General features: G+C 42.0%; 4 protein-coding genes across 5 annotated transcripts in view; 2 read left to right on the top strand and 2 right to left on the bottom strand.

The window, feature by feature from the left end:
* The window catches only part of LOC118413288 (ligand-dependent nuclear receptor corepressor-like protein), a 25,730-nt gene extending 23,084 nt beyond the window's left edge, over nucleotides 1-2,646 (bottom strand). Inside the window, exon 1 of one of the 2 annotated variants that reach the window (XM_035816574.1) lies at nucleotides 2,437-2,601. In XM_035816574.1, the coding sequence (XP_035672467.1) occupies nucleotides 2,437-2,530 (94 nt within the window). In that variant the 5' untranslated portion in view covers nucleotides 2,531-2,601. Of the gene's footprint in view, nucleotides 1-2,436 lie in introns of both variants that reach the window. The other variant, XM_035816575.1, reaches the window with a different exon arrangement.
* Nucleotides 1-14,349, top strand: part of LOC118413289 (coiled-coil domain-containing protein R3HCC1L-like) — a 32,730-nt gene that overhangs the window by 1,731 nt on the left and 16,650 nt on the right. The window contains exon 2 of the mRNA XM_035816576.1: nucleotides 1,807-1,811. The gene's annotated coding sequence lies outside the window, so the exon portion shown is untranslated. The remainder of the gene's footprint in view (nucleotides 1-1,806; nucleotides 1,812-14,349) is intronic.
* LOC118413294 (MORN repeat-containing protein 4-like) lies at nucleotides 2,597-10,349 on the top strand. Its single transcript, XM_035816592.1, has 5 exons — nucleotides 2,597-2,765; nucleotides 5,393-5,471; nucleotides 6,475-6,589; nucleotides 8,253-8,362; nucleotides 9,442-10,349. The coding sequence occupies exons 2-5, from the start codon at nucleotides 5,405-5,407 to the stop codon at nucleotides 9,588-9,590; spliced, it is 441 nt and encodes a 146-aa protein (XP_035672485.1). The 5' UTR covers nucleotides 2,597-2,765; nucleotides 5,393-5,404; the 3' UTR covers nucleotides 9,591-10,349.
* On the bottom strand, nucleotides 11,293-14,077 carry LOC118413291 (mitochondrial ribosome-associated GTPase 2-like). The gene has a single exon (XM_035816583.1). The coding sequence runs from the start codon at nucleotides 14,026-14,028 to the stop codon at nucleotides 12,817-12,819; it is 1,212 nt and encodes a 403-aa protein (XP_035672476.1). The 5' UTR covers nucleotides 14,029-14,077; the 3' UTR covers nucleotides 11,293-12,816.

A 14,349-nucleotide genomic window follows, 5' to 3' on the forward strand; every position in this document is an offset into this window, starting at 1 on the left:
TACCGAAGTCTTTGTTTAAGTTCCATGACATCATACAATTGTCAAATGATAATAATGAGTGACATGTTATAAACATTTCACATTGAATGATTCATTACGCAAGGTCCTTATCTGCATTAATTGATTAATTGTCTCAGTTGTTTATCTTCTCCGTGCAAATATTCAAATAACGTTAGCCACAGTGCGACTGTTGGTTTATTGATCTCGCTTATAGCTCCCGCGACCAACAGTCACAGACTCCTACGTTTAAGGAAATTAAAAAATCGTCGAATAAACGACCCGCTGCACTAATCCTTGGATCTGGATGTCCCTCAGTTCCTAACAGCTTTACCTAGTGAGCCACCGGGTGTTTGGGGTCCAAAACTCCCTGTGCTAACCGTGCACTGTTTACGGCCTGACCCCACTATTTTCATATCGTCAATCGACCGGCCATTGTTGCCCATCGGGGTTCCTCTCGTGCCCAGAGCAGTTACATATGGCACTCACTAACCACTAGAACTACCCTGGGAACAAGACCTGCAACAGCAATGGCGGGTCGATTGACGACATGAAAATAGTGGGGACAGGCCGTGAACAGTGCACGGGTAGCGCAGGGAGTTTTGGACCCCAAGCACCTGGTGGCTCACTAGGTAAAGCTGTTAGGAAGTGAGGGACATCCAGATCCAAGGATTAGTGCAGCGGGTTGTTTATTCGACGATTTTTTTCATTAGTTTCGTACCATTATTATTCATTCATGATTTGTATCTATATCGTCAACATTAGCAGCATTTATTTGTTATGATTAGTATTATTGTTTACATCAGTTTCATTACTATTGTTATTTATTCATTTCATTTATTGTTTATCAATTTTGTGTTTGCATGTATATGTAACACTGAGCTGGACCACCCTGGATAAAGATCACAGAAATAAAATAAAAATGAAATAAAGTTGGAGCTATAAGCGGGAGCAAAAAACTAAAAGTCGCACTGCGGCTAAAATGACGTAAGTTAATGTATGAAAGTCTTATCTTAACAAACAAGGCTATTTTAGCTTATCCAATGTACCCACCACATGAGGTTATCAAAATTCAATGCACTAAATCATCATCATCATCATCATGGGTTACCCCCATATAACCCCGCAAGGGGCAAAGTAGGGGGGGAGCTGAGGTCCCGGGTTAGGGCGGGCAGCCCTCCTGCCTGGCGCGGAAGCTCTCAACTGTGGGAGCACTTACTACCGCGCCAGGCAGGGAATTCCACTCCGGAATTGTTCTAGGAAAATATGAATACTTGTATGTGTCTGTTCTTGCAAAGATTGGTTTGTACTTATGTTGATGGCTGCCTCGGGTTCGCCCTTGGGTCGGAATCAGTAGGTTCTGTGTGTCTATGTTAATCTTGTTGTTAACTAACTTGTAAAAGAAGGTGAGGCGGGCGTTCCTCCTCCTTTCGGAGAGAGGACGCCACTGCAGGTCATTGAGCATTTGTGTCACGCTGCTAGTCTGCCGGTAGTCATTGAGGGTCACTCTGGCTGCCCTGCGCTGGACGGCCTCCACCGCCTGTATCCCTTTGTTGGTGTACGGGTCCCAGACGGTGGCACTATATTCCAAGTGGGGCCGTACCAGCGCTTTGTAACAAGTGGCCTTGACCCTGGATGGACAATGGGTCAAGTTGCGCCGAATGACCCCTAGGACCTTACCAGCTTTGCTAGTGGCGTGGTTGATATGGGTGTCCCACCGCAAATCGTCGGACAGTTGTACTCCAAGATAGGGGTGGGACTTTAATAACACCGGTGAGGGCTTCTCCACAGAGGGAGTACTGTGTTAAGATGGGGTGCTTCTTACGGGTAATATGGAGGATGTGGCATTTAGAGGGGTTGAGCGACATAAGCCAACGATTTTGCCAAATGTCCTACTTTATATTTAGATAGAGATAAAAATGAACAAATAAATAATGTTAAAGATATAACATGTTAAACATACCTACAAATGCAATTTTGTAGCAGCCACAAAGTATGGTCATATAACAGGCTCGGTATAAATTAAAAATTATGCAAATGTTTACGTCAAAGTTACACCAGCAGGTGTGTTCATGGAGCCTGTTGGAAACAAAAGGTCACCCCCTGGGGTAGCTATCTTTAGTTTAAAATGATCCGCCCTAGGCATACAAAATTTGTTCCTTAATTAACCGTAACTATCCATTTTCTGACAAGTCACAAATGGAACGCTGCAAGTGTTTGTAAATATTGTTAAACAGATGCTGTGTCGGTGGGAATCTGCGCTGCTTAAGCGGGGGTGACTCCGCCAGACATAAGGGCTACGGACCTCAGGACGAGGTGTTCCTGCGCCTGTGGCAGATATAAAACACACACACATCATTTGAAACATGCAACTGGCACGGACACATTTCGATATCCAGGAGCTTGTAAGCTGTGGGAAGAGTTGCAGGGGGATCTTACCGACGCAGGTAATGAGGTCCTTGCGCCAGTGGTCCAGCTCTCGACGCAGGGAGCGCCGCTCGGAGGAGCACCTCGAGTTGGAGCACCCGGCCATTTTGATACCACCTTTAGTACGTCATCATATCATGTGTGCTAGTGACGTCAGGATATGGGTACAACTGTTACAACGTCATCAGACATGCGAAGTTGTGACGTCTACACATAGTCCACACCCGGAAATTAAACACTGGCGGGACACACCAGAAAGAAATCAACCTCCTTGCACCAAGGCAAGGGTCCGTGCCTGTCGGGAAAATAGACGTAAAACAAGGACATCAACAACATCATAGGTAATGTTGCATATGAATTAGGTGCAAACAAGGAGGTTGGTGCAAAAGCTGAACGAGGTGTGACCGCTGCTTGATCTTTGCCGAAGAGGAAATTTTTTTTTTTGTAATTTGTTTCCAGCACCGTGCATTTTTTTTACCCTCCTTGGTTTGGTATAACGTTAAGGTCTCATTGAGAGTTCTATATAATGAAGCTGCAGAAAACCTTCCCATATCATTCATGGTTTGTTGAGCACTTGTTGTTATTTTCCCTAGATCATGAGAAAAAATTTTGCCAATTGATGACCAATATAAAAGTTTTAAAACATCTTTGTTTATAGCAATTACAAACTACAGTCAAACCTGCCCGTGCGACCACCTCTTTTCAGCGACCACCTGGCCATTTCGACCGCTTTATCTCGGTCCCGATTTATTTTCCCATTGACGTAAGCATTAAGCGACCTTTTCTCAACGACCACCTGGCCAACGCGACCACGACCGGCCCAAATTGGGACCCATAATGACCGCATCATTTTCAAAATTGAGGTTTTCGTGGATTTTTGATGATAACTAGCGCGATTTTGTGCCGAAATCCGCCAGTTTCCATCAGATTTGGGGGTTAAATTTACAATTTACAGTGTGCGTGTTGTATTTGACATTAAAGACCTCGCTTCTTTGCGTGCGTGCAGTGTGCTTGCTATTTGCCATTAAACACAACGGAAACCATTATACTTTGCATCGGGCATGTTTTGAGTCGATACTCTTCTCAGCGACCACCTGTCCAAATCGACCGCTTTTTTCCGGTCCCCTGGGTGGTCGTCTTGGGCAGGTTTGACTGTATGTTACTTTGTCACTGACACTCAAGGTTCCGGGTCGGAGTTCAAATCTGACAGAAGGTTGGTGTAATAGGCCGGAAGTGCGCTGTTGTCTCCCTAATTTTTGCTCCCTATTGCTTGGTGATCGTTATAGCTGAGCATAGATTTGTCGTATTTCCTGAAAAGCCCGTGGGTTGTATTATTTTTGTGCGAGGAGTAGTTGGCCCTCCAGCGAAACCATTTTTGTATTAGTCCGCTGCAACGGTGATGCGGTTTTTTCGCCTGATGACCCAAATAGCATCGTTTCATGCGATTTCGAAGAAATTACGTCATCGAAGATTGCAAAAAAGTTATCACATGTCATGGAATTTTGTTATTTTCATTTTGCATAAACATGAAGAATTTAGCTTCTCTACCACGCAGGCCGTTATCCTGGGAAAATTCGTTTTTTCCAACCAGCTTCGATCAAAAAAGTGTTAAAAAATGATAGTTTTCGGGTCCAAAATTAAAATTTTACTACATATTCTACCCAAAATAAAGAGGCAACAGACGATACCAATAGGTTTGTCGGAAAGAGGCAGTAAACGGCTTTCCACCATATTGATTAAGTTTCGCGTCCTACGTTTACTAGCGTAACTGTAGCCCATTGGCCTGAGGCTGTCCGCCAACCTCCGAAATCGTAAAAGAAACTCCGGTCCATCGAGACTTCAAGGGGCACTTTTTTGCTGTTCGTGTACAACCACATCGTACACCACTCAGAACCCACGACTGTGTACCTTCGACCAACACCAGGCTGCCAAACTTTAACCTGCAATATTTCTGCAGTTACAAACAAACTTTCACCAATCTAACGTTTGAGATTAGTTGGCCTGGCTAAAAGGGAATTTCTCACCGCTAAAAAAACATGTCCATACAGCTGTTTATTTTTTTGGTCAGATCTATTTTAGGGTGCCCACTCGGAGTTATACTAGTAACGTAAGGTTACCAGTTTACGTGCAGGACCAATTTACGGTCAGTTAGCGACATGATTGCATTTCAAGGTGCACCATGCAAAAATTTGTCAGTAATAATAAAACTGTAAATGTGTTATTAACATTGAAAACCCATGCAATGAATATTGCACAATTTTCATGGAAGATCTTGGGCCCATGGTGCCTGGGTTGAATTTACGTGACGTTCTACTGAGCCAAATTCGGCGGTCCAACCTCATTCATTACTACGGCGCTACTCCAAGCGATGCTGGGGTAGACACAAAATTTTACCATGGTTTGTTTGTTTACCAATTTCGTAATATTTTAAGTGTTATATACATATAGCAAGTGTTTGCTATATGTGTGCTTATAGGCAGAGCACTACAAGGAGAAAGACTCAAGTGACTGTTAATTGGTCACCCTAGAACAATCCTTACTGCTAACCACTCCATTATTACATGCTGGTGCGCAGCCAAAGATGGAGGGAAGAAATAAATTACCATCCATATTTTTTAACAGGCAATCTACTGTTTCTTGAAATGGGTTAAATATTCAATTCTGCCCAGGCATTTTAGAACAATAATCATTTTCCATAAATCGACCGTAAACTGGTAACCTTACGTTACATGAATGAGACCTCAAGGAGGTTACATTAAACCTCCTCGCTTTATCAAAACTTTATAAAAGGTATTTAAGTGCTGCCAGAAATCTTGATAATCATATACTTTTCTGACTGTTAACGTTCAGAGGTAACAGGCGGCACCAAAATTTTCCTAACATGGAGCGCCACCAAAAACAGTGACTTTATTTTTTTACAATACATGCCTTTAATTATTAATCCCAGTCTCTAATTTATTTGCACCAGGATTAATTTGACATGACCACTAGAGCCTCTTACAAGTATGGAGAGGGGGAGGAGTATCATGGAGAGTGGAACACATATGGTAAGTTCTTCTTTCATCATTGTCCATCTCCCGAGGAATCGGCAATAACTGACATGTATCAGTGTCAAAGGTCACCGCTGTGCAGTTAATGAAGTAGAATAAGAAGAACATGTAATGTTGGTTTGGGTTTAGGTGGGACTGGACACCTTGGACTCAAACTTTGTGGGGTGAAGGTAGTGGTGCGTACCTAAAGCCCGGACTTGGAATTGGACCTAAAAATGTTTAGGTCCAAGTCCAAAAAAAACCTAAATGTCCGGACTCAAGTCCGGACTTGCGAAAAGCTATCTGTCACTTATATTCCCTTTTCTTGTTCTAAACCATCTAAAACCTTCCATAGACAGTGAAATTTGCACTTGAAAAAGCCAAAAACATTTTGTGTTTACACTGGCTGTATATAATTTGCATGTATTTTTCACATTGCATTTCAGTTCATGCTAACATGCAATTTTATATGCACCATCCCCCCTCCCCCTCAAAAAAGAAAACTTTCTAGCGCACATAATACGCAATGATGGGTTCAGGTCCGGACTTATAAGTCCGGACCTGAACCTGAACTGCTGGACTTGAATCCGGACCTGAACCTGAATATGAGTTTAGGTACGCACCACTAGGTGAAGGTGACCAAAGACTGGGACTGACCGGTGCCTTCGGGCAGGACTTTCCAGTCATGAATGGTCTGGGGAAAGAAAGAGTGGAGCCAGTAGTTTGTGTGGCATACGTCGTTAAATGTTTCTTTAGTGCAAAAGTCAAACTTTGCGTGCTGTACCCTATAACACACCAACTGTCCTTTGTTAAGAAACATTTCTTGAACTAGTTTAAGTAAATGAATATGCATGTAATGGAACCACTTTTTTTTTCAAAAGTGTTTCATTTTATTGTTCTGGTGTTTACCAATATTTTGTCACTCACAGTGCACACAACCTACATTTTGTTGTATAACTTAGAACATATCAAAGTTTCAAACAAATTATCCTATACTGTGCATTAATCATGTTTTCTCCAGGTAAACGGCATGGACTCGGACACCTTACCCTAGCCAATGGTACCAAATACACAGGCAGATTTGAAAATGGCTTTTGTAGTGGTCATGGAGTCATGAGCTTTGCTGATGGATCCAGGTATGTATAAAGGGCATAATCTGTACATGTACATACATGTTTAAGCCCTCACACAGAGATCAGAACGCATGTGCGGTGACAGGAACTCTAGGAAATATGTCAAAGGTAAAGTCCCTGTGAAAGAAAATGGCTTTTGTAGTGGTCATGTACCCTGAACAAAATCATGCTACCTCCATAGGTAAGCAAGGTACTAAAAAGTTTTGGAGTCTCTTGAAGAGCATGAAGTCAGAGTCTCTAACCTCAGGTACGAAGGCACACTCATTTCTGATAATAAGGCAAAAGCTGAGTTTTATTAATCTATTCAACAGTTTCAATCTGTGTTCTCCACTGAACCTCCCGATGATGCTATGCCTGACATGGGGCCTAGCCTGCATCCCCCAATGATGGATATCAACATTGACACAAATGGAATAAATGAGTTACTGGCTAACTAAACCCTCACAAAGCATGTGGCCCTGACCATGTCCATGCCTGTGTGCTGAAAGAACTAAGCTCTACACTTAGCCACCTCCTCAAAGCCATCTTCCAGAAAAGCTTCAACACTGGCTCTGTGCAAGAGGCCTAGAAGAAGGCAACTAGTAACATAGCCTCGGTCTACAAAAAAAGGAACAGCCTATCTAGACCCAGCAAATTACCGACCGATTTCGATGACGTGTATATGCTCTAAAATTATGGAACTGTTCAACACATAATAGCCAGTACTATGATGAATCACTTTGACTCAAACAACATTCTTTATGACCATCAACATGGGTTTAGACATAGCAGATCATGCAAATCACAACTCTTGTCACTTACGGATGACCTGGCTCGTAACAAGGAAAACAGGATTCAGACTGATCTTATAATTATGGACTTTGACAAGGTTCCCCACTTACGACTGATACATTAACTCCTGGACCAGTTCTATGACTATGGCAAGTAAAACCCTTGCCCGGATCCTGAGTTTCCTTAAGGGCCTTTCACAGACAGTCGTGTTAGGTGGAGTTAGCGCTCCGATTCTGTATATGTAAATATATAAATATATCTGCCGTTGATCTTTGCAAAGAGGCTAGCTAGGAAGTAGGGAAGAAGAAGAAGAAAACAAATTAAACCAGTATAATAATGTTATGAGAATCGAAACAATTATGGATGACACAAGGACTGTTTTCTTTAACAGGGACTTAACCTTTGACATATTACATAGCATTCCTGTCGCTGCACATGCATTCTGATCTCTGTGAGAAAATGGACTGTTTTTTCTGCCCCACTTTCCATTCCTAGTGCTGAAGCTAAAGTCTAAAACAAATTCTAGTTCATCTGGCTTTATCATGACACTGGATCCCAAAGTATTCCCTTTTTTGGTCGAAGTTGACGAAAAATCCTTCGTCCTGTAGACAAATACCATATGCTCCCTCAGATTAGATTTCAGGTCATTTGGTTTTAATGCGAAGGCATGGAAGCCCAAACTATATGATTATAGTGTAAAAATGACAAAATATCTGGAAGTAATGCTCAAGCCTTCAAGGTGTTCCAGGCTTTCCTCAAAGCAGCATTACGCTTCTTCTCAGTCATTAGTTATGCTTTGAGTTCCATAAAAGATTATACAAAAGGATTACAAAATTTTCTTTTGCTTCATAAATAACATCGTGGTTGTTTAATTTGTGTGTGTGTTTGTTAACAGATATGAAGGTGAGTTTGCTGAAGGGAGGTTCTCTGGAATCGGCGTTTTCACACGTTGTGATGGCATGAAGTTTGAGGGAGAGTTCCGCAATGGCAAAGTCCATGGCCTTGGTAAGATAATCACTTGACTACACATTAGTTCACTGATAAAATAGTTAGAGGGGAACCAGAGTTGAATGGTTTAAAGGCTCATAGTTATATCGAAGGTCAGCTTCGGTACATAATTGAAAATTCTTGCTGAGCTTTTTTGTATAGGCAGAAAGCAAAAGAATTGCAAGCAGTCTGGTTGGCAGAAACCATTGCCTGGTCAGTCGGCGGAATCAGCGACCCGGTCTAGTCAGGGAGTCAGCTTGGGGGTTTCGAGTATTACACACGGCAGAGCAAGATAGCTCTTGCAGCTGCTGCTCCTGGCAGAAATCATATTGTAATCTCAATATTAACAGTACACGCATTGTAACATCTAAGGTATACGCAAAAATTGTAATTGCGGCGAAATTTTGGACAAGGTTTCGGTTGGGAAATGAATTTTAGCATTCTGTATATTCATTTTTCAAACACAATAGCTAAGCATCCCGGCTCACGCCCCGTTGCGCGATAACTTGCAGGTTTGTAACAGTTGTCAGGGTCACACGTTTCAAAACACGGCTCCTTTGAAAACAAGTTCTCACTGTAAAATTTATCCAAATCTCAGCATGTATGAAATAGGAAGGGCAAGACAAACAGCCAAACGACGTGTTCGTGTGTGTCTGTTAATATTTTAGTGTTTAATACTTAACTACATACATTTATAAAATACAGAGTGCAACATTACAATCAGAGTGTTGAGAGGAAAGCACAGTGTCTAACTACAACATTTTAAAAAGCTTAAGGTCAAAGGTCTAGGTATATGTTATATGCTGTTGACCTATACATAGGCCCATTACTCTTTGGAATAACTGAAAACATAAGCCTTCTTGGCAAAGGCAATTTTGCTCGCGACTTATGACATTATGTTTTGTGTGTTTTGTTGTCTTTTATATCCCACTTTTTGTTCCTAAAAGCTGCCGGGCCCTGGTTTGGAAATGCGACCGCAGCCTATATAGTAACCAGACTGGCCCCTTGTATTTCACCATCTGAACTGGTCGCCTCTTTCCATGAACCCTGCCATATTTGTACAATGTGTAATAATTTTATTCCTGTTAAACTTTAAGGGCTGCTGACATTTGCAGATGGGACCCATGGCCTTCCTCGCAATGAGGGGTATTTTGAGGGCAATGAACTCAAGGAGCGGCAGCAGTGTAACGAGGTCATCAGGAAGGCACGGAACTCTGCGACCATTGCCAGATCCCAGCATCTTTAGAATATCAACATTCAGCATAATGATGTATACACACAATTGCTGTACCATCTACAAATTCTATTGCCAGATGATCTCTCGTAATCAAGAAGGACCATCGTATGTTGATGTAATGCTCAGGTTGATGAGTCCGCTAGTGGCTGGTACTTTGACTTTGAGGCAGTCCTTGAACCTTTTTTAATGGCAACCTACATGTTTATGGTTGCAAACAATAGCAATGTGCCATACCTGATATTTTTTGGCCTACTTATTGCTTCTGCTAAAGAAAGATGCCTACTTATTATTTGATATGATGTGCACAACTGCTATACTGATCATTGACAAACAACTCTTTGTCATTAGTGATACAGTAGCTGTCATCTCTGAAGCACATTCATTCTTACAGTACTGTATCAGACTGAGGGTTGGTGCTTTGCCTTTACCTTACTGAATACCTTGTCGTACATGTATGTATTTTTATTAATTACCCACTTTTCCTTTTGGAACGTGCCAAGAGGTTTATGATATGATGCGTGAAAATGTTATCTTAAATGTCTGACAAGACCAGTTCTCTCAATGAAAATGCAATGGTCTAAATCATAGAATGTGGTTGAAAGACTTCTCCAGGCAAATCATTGGATTAGCTGTACATATTCTTTTGCAATCCAACTTGTAAATTTTATATCATAGAGATGGCAATAACCTTTTCATATGTAGAATTGCATATGCAAGATATATTTCCAATTACAATATTAAAATTTGAATAAAAACATTAATATCCTATTTATCATTGAAATGTCAAAATTGCGGTCTCAAACCTTTATTTACAGGTATGTTTTACAGAGAATTAGTTAAGTTCATCCTCGTTATACCAGGTGCCAAGAATGACGGTGTTTTCGGAAAACCCTGTCCAGTCTGAAAAGCGGGTCTGCATGGGGCTTCCTGGCAATGCTTAGCCTTACTAAATTCAGACAGTGCTTAACACTAAATTGATGTACCAGGGCTCGAAATACTTTTTTCTGCTTACCTGAAAATTACCTGTACCAGACAAATTTTACCTGCACCAGTATGAATTTAGCAAGTATGGATCATACTAAATTTGTTCAGAAACCACTGCTATTTTTTCTTTAATAGTTCATTAGTGGTAACATTCAATACAGCTGGTAACAATCCATATACACCTACATCATAGTACATTTATCATGTATAAAACCCAGTACATGGACCAGTGCAGGTTTGGTGCAGGTAGACACTAGAAATACCTGCACAGCTCCAATTTTACCTGCACTAACCTGTGTGGGTCAGCTGAAACCTTGTGTGGGCCAACCTTCATATGCATGGAGGTAAGGGGCCAGGAAGGGAGGGACAATTTTACATGTTGGGAAAGGAAGAGGATACATTCATTTGATGATCTTCAGGTTCTGGTAAGGAAGGGAGTCCAATGGACCATCCATTTTACAAACTTCAGGAGGTGAGAGAGGGACCATCCATTTTTGGCAGTTAAAGGGTGTGGGTGAAAGTGGGTATCATTTCATTTAAGGTTGAGGTTGTTGGAAGAGAGAAGTAAAAACAACACCTACTTTAAAACTGTTAATTCAATAACATTTCCTGACACATTCGGGGACACAAAGTGAACAGTATGTTGGTCAGGTTGTACTTGACATTTTCAAACGTTGATCACAAGTACCCAAATGAAAAAGTCTATTGGTCTTAGTTTTCTTGGACAATATGACCTTCTGTGACAAGGTGGCTAGTATTGTATTAGAAATGCCACAAAATACACGAAATATAAAGTGAGAACAAAGGCCTTCATGGAAGTAATACATGGAAAGAATGCAAGACAAGAAATACATCAATTTGTACTGTATATCATTATCTTTTTAACAACGACTACTGGCTACAGTCCAATCCAGACGCCATCAGGACACAGTACGTCCAATGTTTGACCCTGTAAAAGCAACAGTCCCTAACTGAGGAAGATGAGAAAAGACTACTAGTACTAGTTTTTATTTTCGCTGATAGAAAAACAAATCAATGTAACTTGCTCAGAGGTACCAGTGCTCACAGGATGGATGGATGGACGCCATATAGACACCAGAGGACATTGCTGTCTTCTAAAACAGAACGGTTGTTGTAAACATGTTGACATTGGCTCGTAAGCATCCTATGCCTCAGCAGGTAGCCAAATGTCCAACTGGTAAACGGCTGCAAGCAACCTTCTACACCATAAATGGACAGTACCACCATAGATAGCTACTGCATTCTAAAGCTCTTGTATACACGTTCTAGAAACGAAATATATGTAAGCTAAGTGAGAACAAAAACATTTACTTATAGTCACATAGGACCTACATGTATGCAAAGCAGAACATCAATTCATTGTCAGCCACTCCTGTACTAGAATAGCATATGATCAATACATTTAGAGCAAAGCATAAATCAGAGCAGACAAAAACAAAATTTTACCCAGCAATATCGGAAAGACTATATGTACAGTTTTAAACTCTTAGTAAGCTGAACTATGCGTATCTATGGAATATAAAATACTTGATCATTGTACGCTTTGTATTCTGTGAAAACAAGCACTTCATCTACAGACTGCTGGGGCATGACAAGAAGTAACCTGATTTGTGATTGCAATTTAAATTGTTGCTTCTCAGATTTTTTCACACAAAAATTTGACAGGCGGGTCGAGGTAAGAATAAAAGTTTGGGGTCGAGGGGCTTGAGAGATCGATGGGCTTACTAAAGTTACCACAAAATAAATAACAACAGATTTAACAAATAACCAGTTTGCAGATTTCCTTTGCACATATGTTATGCAACCAAGGAGCTTTTATCTTGATATCCTGATTAGCAAAGCCCCCCCCCCCCAATAAAATAACATAAGTACCATCCAAAATAGCCACGTAAGTACAGGCACTGAAATTTGAGGCCCATAGTTTATTTGGGAATTAACTCCCGCTGGGCAAAGTCCTACGCACGAAAAATCCTACTGGTGTGATCATGATAACCCCGGTGGAAGAGAGCTGCAACTGGCCCTGTACAGAGCCTACACTAACTACAGTAAGTTGTGCCATGAATAGACTGGATTCCAGGTTAAGTTAGGAGAGGCAGTGAAAACGGGAGGAATGGCCAATTTTTTTGGTTGTTTTCAAATTGGGAAAAATAGGACAGCAGGATCCGAGAAGCAACAAATAAAAATGGTGAGGCCTCCACAGCAGAGAAAACTAAGGTAGACAGTTGTAATGTTACCACTCCAGGAGAACAGTTTTCTTGTGAGACTGATTTTCTGTTTCTCCCTTTTGATTTGCTACCTGTGCCATATCCCTGTCATATAGTTCACGTATGTGGTTTATCACCATGCCTACGTCCCGTCCTTCCTTTGCAGAAATAGGTATGACAGGCATGTCCACATGTTCTTGTAAAAGCGTCAGTTTCTCTGAAGTTCCAGGCAAGTCCATCTTATTTGCCACTGCAGCATGTGGCCGGGAAGAAAGACCTGATTGGTAGATCTCTAACTCATACATCAGGTCGTCCACCTGTGTCCAAGGTTCTCTGACAGACAGGTCAACAACAAAGAGCAGAAAGCAACAGCGCTCAATGTGGCGAAGAAAAGAGTGGCCAAGGCCTTTGTTGAGATGTGCGCCACGTATGAGCCCTGGGATGTCAGCCACTGCCACCTGCTCGAAATCTTCATACTGGATGATCCCCACATGGGGTTTCAGTGTAGTAAAAGGGTAGGCTGCAACAGTTGGCTGAGCACGCGAGATTGCTCGAAGCAGGGTCGACTTGCCTGCATTGGGGAATCCTACCAGCCCAACATGTGCAATTGTCCTTAGCTCTAGGTCAAGTACACATTTCTCTCCTGACTCACCTGCTGTGGCCAATGTGGGAGCCTTGTCCTCATTTGATAAAAAGAACTGGTTGCCTTTACCACCCAGTCCCCCATGTGCTACAACCACAGCATCTCCATTCCTCTCCAAGTCTATTACGACATTGCCATTTTCCTTGATACACGTTCCTACCGGAACTGGGATCACTGTATGTGAGGCGTTTTTTCCATGGCAACTATTATTGCGACCAGGGCTACCGTTCTCGGCCTTGTAAATACTCTTCACTTTAGCTAAGGATTTTACTCTCTTGTTAGCTTTGATGACAATGTTTCCGCCGCTGCCACCGTCTCCACCGCCGGGGCCACCAAACGGCCGGCCAAACTCGCGGATGAATGCCGAACAACCATTCCCTCCCTTCCCTCCTTCAACGCTCACGCGGCGCCAGTCCACGAAGGCCCTTGCTTTCTTTTTCTCGCTCTGCTTGCTGGCATAAGTTCTCTGAACGGACACCTGGACAAAGACTGTAAAGATGCGTTGTGAGTTGCATAAGCTACGTCCTGCTGTCATGCCCTGTCCTAGTCTCCAAAGAAACATGTTCGGGAAGTGGAAGGACCAGACTGAACTCATTGGCGAAATATTGTGACCTTTGCCATCGCCGTGTACGCGTGTTTGGACCTGTGGTTGACCTTTGGATGACGTTTACCGGATGGACTGATCCATTAGCTCAGGGGTGGGTGTGTGAAACCAATCTTCTGGCTTTCTAGTAGAGTAAGTTCGGATTTGAGTTTTTTTTTGGCGACGCCTCAAGGGTTAGCCTAATAGTATAGTGTGGGTCCGTTTGACAAGAATCTCCAAAATTCCATGAATTTTTCTGCAGGCATGTCAGTTTTAGTTGCATCATCAGGAATATCATGGGAATGGGTTGATGGATCTTCATTTAGATGTCTG

Source organism: Branchiostoma floridae, chromosome 4 (genome assembly GCF_000003815.2).
Source record: "Branchiostoma floridae strain S238N-H82 chromosome 4, Bfl_VNyyK, whole genome shotgun sequence".
In the NCBI taxonomy this organism is placed as follows: domain Eukaryota; kingdom Metazoa; phylum Chordata; class Leptocardii; order Amphioxiformes; family Branchiostomatidae; genus Branchiostoma; species Branchiostoma floridae.

Bases quoted from the DNA above. Each gene is read 5' to 3' on its own strand.
- LOC118413294 (XM_035816592.1), top strand. From the start codon at position 5,405: ATGACCACTAGAGCCTCTTACAAGTATGGAGAGGGGGAGGAGTATCAT. The intron at 6,590-8,252 runs GTATGTATAAAG...GTTTGTTAACAG, and splicing joins AGCTTTGCTGATGGATCCAG to ATATGAAGGTGAGTTTGCTG. The intron at 8,363-9,441 runs GTAAGATAATCA...TTAAACTTTAAG, and splicing joins TGGCAAAGTCCATGGCCTTG to GGCTGCTGACATTTGCAGAT.
- LOC118413291 (XM_035816583.1), bottom strand. From the start codon at position 14,028: ATGAGTTCAGTCTGGTCCTTCCACTTCCCGAACATGTTTCTTTGGAGA.